At 45.6% G+C, this 10052-nt stretch overlaps 1 protein-coding gene across 1 annotated transcript in view; it reads right to left on the reverse strand.

Moving 5' to 3' along the window:
* Positions 1-7641: 7641 nt before the first annotated feature.
* The window catches only part of LOC103207697 (forkhead box protein R1-like), a 13522-nt gene continuing 11111 nt past the window's right edge, over positions 7642-10052 (reverse strand). The window contains exon 2 of the mRNA XM_042782605.1: positions 7642-8535. Coding sequence (XP_042638539.1) covers positions 7642-8535 — 894 coding nt within the window. The remainder of the gene's footprint in view (positions 8536-10052) is intronic.

Raw genomic sequence — 10052 nt, forward strand, 5'->3', positions numbered from 1 at the left:
TATGTGTCAGAGTAGAACTGCACTCCAAGGGGTTTCAATGGTTGATTTTTCAGAAGTGGATCACCAGGCCTTTTTTCCAAGGTGTCTCTGGGTAGACTCAAACTACCACCCTTTCTGTTAGCAGCTGAGTGCATTAACCATTTGTACCACCCGGGAATTCCAATCAGATTAATATTAATTCCATAATACCCTATCATCTAGTACTCAGTCTGTGTTCCAATTTCCAGATCAGACGTTTCTGTAACCTGGGGTCCCAGAGCTGCAGTAGGGTTCATGAAGGGGCTTCAGGAGGTCCTATGATATTTATTGTATGCAAAGGGTTGTGAGTGTGTGCATGTGTGCATGTTGTGAGGGACTCTGTCTGAAGGAGTGCAGGCTTCTGCACGCTTGTGACTGTGTGCTTGTACGCACGTGTGGGGAGGGAGAATATCCAGAGCTTTCAATGCATTCTCAAAGCGCTATACTCACTGCCATCAAGTCAATTCCAACTCATGATGACCCCCATAGGGTTTCCAAGGCTGTAAATCTTGATGGAAGCAGACAGCCTCATCTTTCTTTCTTTCTTTTTTTATTTTTATGCCTCATCTTTCTTTCTTGGACCAGCTGGTGGGTTTGAACGGCCAACTCTTGGTTAGTAGCCAAATGCCTAACCACAGTGCCACCAGAGCTCCTTTCAAAGGGCTCTATGACCCCATAAAGGCTCAGGGTCCCTGATCTAGATGAAGGGGCTCTATTTTCCTGGTCTGGCTAAGAGTCCTGGTTTTCAATGACTAGTATTGGGTGACAGGTTTGCCAGGAAAAGAAGTGACCAGTTTAAGGCCTGGCATGGATGCTTTAGCCATTCTAGCCCTTACTGCATGCCAAATTCAGGAGGCAGTATAGTGGAAACCCATCCCCCCAAAAAAAACCCACTCATTGCCATTGAGTTGTTTCTGACTTGTAGTGACCCTATAGGACAGAGTAGAACTGCCCCATAGAATTTCCAAGGCTATATTCTTTACAGAAGCAGACTGCCACATCTTTCTCTCACAGAGTGGCTGATGAGTTTGAACCTCTGACCATTCAGTTAGCAGCCTAATACTTAACCACTGCACCACCAGGGCTCTCCGACCAGAGTCCTAAAACTTCCCAGTGCCTCAGAACTTCCAAGCATGGTGTCTAAGCATATGGAATCATGGGCCTTACCCATCAGAAATCTAAGTCAGTAGGTCTAAGTTGAAGCCTGGGAATCTGTGCATGTTTGAAAAGACCCTGCTTTGAGAAACCTGAGGGCTGTGGTTAAGCATGGGCTTTGGAGTCCAACAGACCTAGATCCAAATCTCTGCTATCTCTTATTAGCTGTATGACCTAGGACAAGACATTAAACTTCTCTAAGCCTGTTTCCTCATCTGTGAAGTGAATCTAGGGCTATTGTGAGAATTAGGTTAGAGAATATATGTAAATCATGCAACTTCATGCCTTGCCTAAAGACTAACACTCAATTTCACCAGTTCTTCTCATTATTCTTGTGAAAAATGTCCCAGAGAGAAAGACCTTGAAAGGCCCTCCTTATTTTCCCCCGAATTATAAGTGCTTATTCTCCTTCTCATGGAATTGTACAGATTGAAGAAGCATCAGAAAGTTTATCTGATTTATAGGCCCTCTGGGCTCTCTTGACTTCAGCTCACAGTAATGAAGCTCAGAAAACTGATGGGCTCAGATCTTGTTATCAAGCTACATAGGCCAGGGTGAAACCAGGGCTTCAAACTGGTTCATTCTGTATCTATTCCCTGCTGAGACTTTGTATTTCCACCCCAGATATACTGAATCAGGACCTTCATTTTAACAAGATCCCCAAGTGATGTATACATATGAATCACCCGGAGATCTTGTTAAAATGTAGATTCTCATTCAATATGTCTTCTGGTGGCGTAGTGCCTAAGACATTTGACTGCTAACCAGAAGGCTGGCGGTTCAAACCCACCAGCCACTCCTCTGAAGGAAGATTGGGCAATCTACTTCCGCAGTGATACCGCCTCGGAAACCAAAGGAGGGGTCACTATGAGTCAGAATCGACTCAATGGCAGTGAGCTTGGAGCTTGACATTTCAGTATGTCTTGGGGGGAGGATGCAAATTATCAGCCGGCTGTCAAATCAGAATGAACCCCAGTTCGAAGGCCTGGGTAAAACTGGAATGTTTCTTTCCTAGGTGCCTTCCGGACTCTGGCAGTCAGTTATCTCAGTTGTTTGGAACATGATGCAGTCACAGTCAGGACACCTTTGATAACAAAGCCAGCCAATTTGGCAAATATGTTTCCTTTGCCATCCAAAGGACTTGATGAGGGAATGTGGATGATGCATGGCCAGTCCATGCCACTCGAAAGAAAATAAAACTCACATCTGGCTAATGGAAGTATGGGGAACAGTAACACCTTCCCACAGGCTGAAGGGCCCAATTGCCTTTTCTAGCTTCAAGACTGTGGTGGACTTTGGAGACCCAAGGCTAGGAGATCCCAGTGCTGGGTCTGGATTTCCTTCCTAATAGGAGAGAAAGGCCTTGCTGGACTTCAAACTCTCTGAGGGCAAAGCTCTGGCTAGGCCCCGTCAGAAAACTATAATGTACATCCAGAACGCAGGGGCTTTAATGTAGGATGATCTTCCCATGAACCTTAAGGGCTGTTACACCTCAGCTCCCCTGACCCAGCACTATCAAAGTGATTGGGCTTTCTTACTTTGCTCCCACCTTTGATTTTCAATCCTACCTCTGTCTTAGAAAAAAAAAGTCCACCTGGTGTCTGACTTTTCAGGTTTTATCTCTAGCTCTGCACTAGCCATTGGAAATTAACAACCAAACATAGCCTTCCCCACACTGACCCTCTGCCCTCCTAGAATATAGTTTGTACTCACCCTTTGAGACTTCAAAGAATCATCCTGCCTGAATATACCCAGCCCCAGGCCTCTTGTTCAGGGGAGCTCACCTGGTTGCCTCCACCCCTGAGAGGGTGGCAGGACAATGCAAATGAGTGCTAATGGGCTCCCTGAGAGCACTTACTGTCCAGGTTGCTACAGTGGGATGACTAGTGAAATGAGTAAGTGGCCTTTCCTTCCAGGGCCCTTGCCTGTCCAACTGTGCTCAAAGATCAAGGGTTGGGGCAGTGACATTTATGTGGTGGAAGGAACTTTGAGGCCCAGACTGGGGCTAGTCCTTGTGTCTGTTTTCTGATGGCTGACAAGTATGCAGGCCTCTTTTCTTCACAGAGGTCCTTCAGTGGAGTCAGTGAGGAGCTAAGCCTGAAGTACAGATATCTCCGAGCTTTTCAGCAGAGTGAAAACTTGACTAGTCAGAATCTTGGGGAAGGGGCTTAGTGGGAATTTCTGGGAAACTGAGGCTCAAGCAGAAAGCCCATTTTATCATCTTCCTTGTTGGAAGAGTTACCAAAGTCTGAGGCCACTTTCCTGCCTTAATGAGCTCAGTGTAGTGACTGCACTGAGCCTTTGTGTGGTGATTAAGCTTCCTGACTAGCTGGGATCACTGCCCAGACTGGGGATAGAGACAAACAAAGTGTAAGATTGTGATCCCACCATATGTCCAGGTAATTGTGCATTTGTATGTGTATGTGTGTTTTGGAAAGTTGGCTTTTTCTCAAAGAAGGAGAGTTAAGAAAAACATCTGAGGAGGTCCAAGTCATTGACTCTTTACCCCCTCACTAAGAAACAGAATCTTCCAACCTGAAATCACTCTGGTTAAGGATGTCTTCGCACTTGGAAAATCAGACAAAAAGCAGCATTTGGGGAGGGTTGCCAAGGCCAGCTCTTCCCTAGATTATATATTCTTTTGCACTCTTCATATACTTCTCAGAATAGAGTTTGGTAATATATTATGGTCTGTAGTTTATCTTCCTCTCTCATCCCCCACATCTACCTTTCAGAATACATTGTATATCCACCATCGAATTCCCATGATCCCTAAAGACATTTCCATAAATCATGAAAGTAATTAAGAGAGGACCTCAGATCACTACTTCCTGATTTCTTGCAGCCAAGTATGGATATTATAGAAGACATCTAGGCGTTTGTTCAAGATTCTGGAAGTCGCCTCTAATTCCTAAAAGGAACGGGGACAAAATAGCAGTGGGACAAGCCTATGGTCATTCTGACTTGAGCCCTGACATTCTGAGGTAGGTTAACATCGTTATCATCATCATAGTTGCCTCCTCATCATCATCACTGAAGAGTCAGCAGCTTGGAGCATTTCCTATATGCTAGGCACTGTGGTGAGGACTTTTCATGCATGATCTCACTGGAAACATAGGCAATAGCCCTACAAGGTAGTACTATAAGTATCTTTGTTTTTACAGATGAGAAAACCGAGGCACAGAGAGTGAGTGCCTTGCTCAAGAACCCACAGTTAATACTTAGTAGAGCTAGGTTTCAAACTCTCATCTGTCTGGCTTCGGAATCCTTACCCATACTCGCCCTGCTTCAGAAGGCTGTTTGATTAAGTGTAATTGCTGTTGTGATTCTTTTGGAAAGTCATTCAGTTTTCTTTTTCTTTTCAGCAAGTAACTGCCTAATTAGTCAGCTAATCAACCAACAGCTTGGATTGCATACCAGTTGTGCAAGGAAAACCACTACATGTTGAGAGTGGAGTGTGAGACAGAAGAATTAGAAAACACCGTTCCTACACCTAAGGATTTACCAGCAAAAGACACCCATGAGATGACTTGAATGAGATTACACAATTCGGGGCTAGGATGGGGTGGTATTTGCAATAAGGCAAGACCTCCTGGAGGGTGTGAGTCCTAGATGTTCCCCCACCTAGAAGGAGGTGATAGATCCGTGAGCTGAGGCATTGTAGGTTCCTACTGGGAGAATTCAGGTGTTGTCAGAGCTTGGAGGAGTCCTTGGGTGGTGCAAACCGTTAATGCCCTCTGCTGCTGAGTGATTAGAGGCATGAATTCACTTGGAGATGCCTCAGAAGAAAGGCCTGGCAATCTACTTCCAAAAAATCAGCCATTTAAACCCCTATGGAGCACAGTTCTACTATGCCACTCATGGGGTTGCCATTGAGTCAGAACTACTCAATGGCAACTGGTAGTAAGCCAAGCTCGGAGAGACCAAAGAGAACATCTGGTTATTAGATTTGGGCCCAAATTTCTCATTCCCTGGATGAAGTTATATAGCAAAAGAGGAAAGGGGATTTGCCTTGGTTAGGAGTCTTGACACCCTAACCAATGCCCTGGGAGGACAATGCCCTGGTGGAGGACCAGCAGAAGCAAAGTCCTAGAAGTACTAACATAGAGGTCATGTGTAGGAAAGAATCAGACCAGGAATAGTCACAAAGCCACCTTGTTTAGAATGTAGTCCAGCAAATCCTGGCAAGTTTTGTTTCGATTTCCACCTACTCTGAGCTTCCCTTGACTCTGGCCATAGCGCACTTCTTGCTTTTGCCATGCGTCTCTGTAGCCAGAGCTGACAGTGGACATTTCATTGGGCTGACTGTACCGAAGCCATACTGTCAGTGGAACATGCTTCTAGGCTCTATTTACCCAGTACAGACTCTTTCTTATAAGGAACCAAAGCTTCCTTATTCTGACAACAACCAGGGAGTCTTCATTTATAAACTTCTGGCTGCCCTGGTGTTTGGTCAGGAAATACCAGCTTTTGACATGATGTCAAAAATTAATTGGCTTCCCATTTCCTAGCATAAAAATGTTGCTCTAGAGATGTAAAGATGTGAGGGTTGGAATCCCACCTCATTTGGCTTCCAGACTACCTTGTCATGGGGTTTCCATAAATCAGGAGGCAATCTTCCCTCCTAGGCTTGTATTTAGGTTTGCAGATGAACCTAAATGCCAAGATAAGGAGAAAAACTTCTCTTTTGAACTCCCACCTGGAATCTGCCCATAGTTCACACTTGCCTCCAGTTAGGCAGGCACAGGCCTTAGGGCTGTCGTACATGCTTTAGGATGGTATCCTTAACTCTGGAATGTGTCTTCTGGGTGCCCCGTTTCCTCTTCCCCAGCCCTGAGGCTTTACCCCTCACTCTGAGCTCTTCGGAGTCCCTGGATAGACTGGACTACTAACCTTAAAGGTTGGCAGTTTGAAACCACCCAGAGACACCTTGGAAGAAAGGCCTGGCCTACGGAGTAGTCTTTTATTTTATTTTATTTTATTTATTTACTATGCACATGTGAGATGGACTTGATGGCAACTTTAAATACATACTTCACTGCCATCAGGTCGGTTCCAACTCATAGCAACCCCTCCTTGGGTTTCTGAGGCGGTATCTCCATGGAAGTAGATTGCCCAATCTTTCTTCCGAGGAGTGGCTGGTGGGTTTGAAATGCCACCCTTCTGGTTAGCAGTCAAATTCCTTAGGCGCTACACCCAGAGCTTCCTTTATATATATATGTAAATATATATATAATTTGTTGTTATTGTTGTTGAGATACAAAGCAAAACAGACATCAATTCAATTCAAGGCAGTGGGGATTTTGCTGAGTGAGACCGATGGGATGAGTAGATTTTAGCTACACAGATAGGAATGGGGTACTAGGCCAAGGCCAGTATGGAAGCCACTATGAGGGTAGGGGGTGGTGACAGGGCAGAGCATGCAGTTAGGCTGCCTCTGTCCATATGGAAGATGCCCAGTGACTCCACAGGAAAAAGACCTAGAGATCTGCTCCTGTAAAGATTATAGCCAAGAAAACCCAATGCGGTTACTTTGTCACATGGGGTTGTTTTGAGTTGAAATTGACCCAATAGCAGATAACAATGATGTCTTTAGGGAGGAACTGCCTTCTTGGTGGCTTTCAAGGGGTATCCAAAGGACCAGTTCCTAACCCCACTGTACTGCCCCCTGGGGCTTACTTAGCAAGGCCTCTAGGAAATTCTGGCTAATATGTTTGTTCCCTAGGGGAAGGAATCTGTTACTATACAGGCATCAATTAGCTGGTTAATGCTAGGAGCCAGCAGAATTTAGAGGAGATAGAACTCTGGGTAACTTTTGATGGTGGGAAGTCCAGAGCATGGAGATGCCTTTTGAGGAGGCATGCAACAAGAGGGAGCACTGAGAGGGAGCTGAAGATATTTATTAAATCATAGACTGACCTACAACAAGCAATTGGGTAGATGCTCCCATTAGGTCCATAACTTTCATTTCAAATGCTTTGTGCAGACAGGGTGGGGTGGGGGCCCTGAGGAGTCTCACCAGGGACTTGGGCCTCTTCAGAGATGCACAGGGACTCCCCTAGGTCTCCATCCAGCATGATACCTCTCATGAACATAGAACTCCATGACCTCCAAAGCAATTTTGCATGCTTAGTTCTCTAGTACCGCTATAACAGAAATAGCACAAGCGGGTGGCTTTAACAAAAGGAACTTTATTTTCTCTTAGTTTAGCAGGCTAGAAGTCTGGATTAAGGCACTGGTTCTAGGGGAAGTCTCTCTTTCTCTTTCTCTTGGCTCTGAGGGAAGGGCCCTGTCTCTTCTCATCTGCTGCTTCTTGGCTTCTTGGCGATATTCATGTGGCATGCCTTCTATCATTTATCCCTCCTTGCTTGCTTCATTTCTTGCTCACTCTACTCTTTTTTTTTTTTTTTTTCTAGGAGGCTGCTGGGTGACTTTAATTAGGTCTGGGCTGACTATTGGCTCTTGGGGTTAAAAGTCAAAGAGGAAGTGTATCATATCTGGCTGGCGCATACACTGTTGGATATGCCTTAGATGTCTGACTTCAAAGGCATGGATCTCCTCCACAAAGCGGCGGTGGCCCTCCTTAGTCAGCTTCCAGAAGCAAGCCCGAGACCGTGTCTTGGGCTTACTCTGCTTGCTGAATGGTATCTTCTCAAAGTTTTCCCGAGAACAGAGGTTATGGCGGATAGTATTCTTCCAGCCTTCTAGACCCATCTGGAAAAAGGGGAAATAATGCTGAATGAAACTGTATATCTCCTGCACACTGAGGCCACTGGGGGCGCTGTTTCTTAATGCCAGGGCAATTAGTTGGAAGTAATTGAGAGGAGGCCGGGGCCAGAACTGCATTTGCTGGCTGTTGAACTGCTGAAGCCTCCAACTCTCTTGGTCTTCAGCATTCTCCTCTTCTGTGAACTTCTGGTTTTCGGGGAAAGAGGCATGGTGCCTTGGCCAGGGAGATTGCTCACTGGCGCACAGTGGCAGTGACTCCACCACTGTGGGCTCTGAGAAGTTGGAATCTTCCTCTGAGGGTAGGAGAGGGTAGGGGAGTGTCAGATCCCCCTTCTTACTGGGCTTTGGGACCTCCAGCTCTCCAGGGGGGTACACGATGTTGGGGTTTACCCACATCCACAGGTTGGGCTCATAATTGGGTCCATCTCCATCTGGATTGGGTTTTATGCCCAAAGGTAGAGTTGGGGGCTCAATTACCCAGAGCCTGTACCTGGCAAGCTTCTGCTCGACCAATGGCAGGTGTGTGGTGATGTGAGCCAAGAAGTACTCATTCCTAAAGTCCCAGTCCAACAAGTTCGGGACCTGGCCATGGAGGCTGTCCCAGAAGTCGATATGTTCAAGTTTTAGGTCCACCTTTAGGGAAACCAAAGATAGACTGGGTGAGTTAGGAAGAGGCAGAGGAGTTAGTCTACTCTTTTTAAATCTCAAGAGACATTGACTTAAAACACACCCTACACTAATACTTCTTCATTAACATAACAACAACAACAACAAAAATTTCCAAATGGGATTATAGTGTAGGGGTTAGAATTTACAACACATATTTTGGGGGGAACATAATTTGATCTATAACACACACATTAACCGATATCCTCCTCCCAGCAAACAATACGAGCTACATATTTTCATCATTATTCCATTTCCATAGGTTAGGAAACTGAGGCTCAGAATGGTTAAGTAACTTGCCCAAGGTTGCACAGTATTACACCAAAGCCTGGATACTCCACTACATCACCCAAGAAGCCAGGCACAGGGAAGGTATGATGTAAGGGTAAGATGTTTCACAACATGGGTGCTATTGGCATTTTGGATAGGAAACTTTGTTTTTGGGTGTGACTGTGTTGCACATCCCCATAAGCACAAGAAAGAAGAGGCAGTCTGCTTCCATAAAAGATTTACAGACTTGGAAACCCAATAGGAGTCACTATGAGTTGCAATTGACTCGATGGTCATGAGTTTGGTTTTTTTGTGCTGCACATTAGGGGACATTTTCTAGCCCTGGCTACCCCCACTACTAAATGACTAAATGCCCTTGGCACCCTCAGTAAACCAAAAGTGCACTGATGGGAGTTTCCTAACATTCCCATTTGCATCTCCTTTTCTTTTTGACCTCACAATCCACTCCACTCTTACCCCTGAGGCTGCGGCAGAGGGGGCTTTACAAACAGGCAGCTTTGCAAACTGGGGCCTTTGCCAAAGGCTTTCACAGATTGTCCTGTCACTGCCCCAGCAGCCCAGGCTGGAAAGTCAATCTGTAGGGGCTGCCCCAACACACCTGCCTTTTCTGAACAGCAGGGTTTGGGCCCAAGGAAACTCACATCAGCCTTAAGGAAGGGCTAGGTTCCAGAGGTCAGCACTGATCAGAGATGCTCTGGCCCAACACTGGATGGAACCTACTGAGTTCTCCTGTGTTAGGAAATAAGTACTTACTACCCCAGCACTGCTTCTCACTTCTTTGATTAAGCTCAGGGTAACTAGTACAGGAAAAATGTCACACAGGAGGAGCTACACTCTTGTTTTAATGGGACCAAAAAAACAAAACAAAATAAACTCACTGCTGTCAAGTCATTTCTGACACATAGTGACCCCTCCTTGGGTTTCCGAGGCAGTATCTCTATGGAAGTAGATTGCCCAACCTTCTTTGAAGCAAGCATTAACCACCTTCTGGTGCCAGGCAGCCTACTGGGTGGTGCAAATGGTTAACACACTAGACTGCTAAACAAAAAGTTGGAGGCTCAAGTCTACCCCAGATGCCTTGGAAGAAAGGCCTGGCAGTCTACTTTTAAAAAATCGGTCATTACATGGTCGCAGGGGACATCAAGATCAATTGGCATAACATACTATACAAAACATTGGTCCACCTACTACTT

This window comes from Orycteropus afer, unplaced genomic scaffold (assembly GCF_000298275.1).
Source record: "Orycteropus afer afer isolate SDZICR_OR568_19922 unplaced genomic scaffold, OryAfe1.0 scaffold00387, whole genome shotgun sequence".
In the NCBI taxonomy this organism is placed as follows: Eukaryota; Metazoa; Chordata; class Mammalia; order Tubulidentata; family Orycteropodidae; genus Orycteropus; species Orycteropus afer.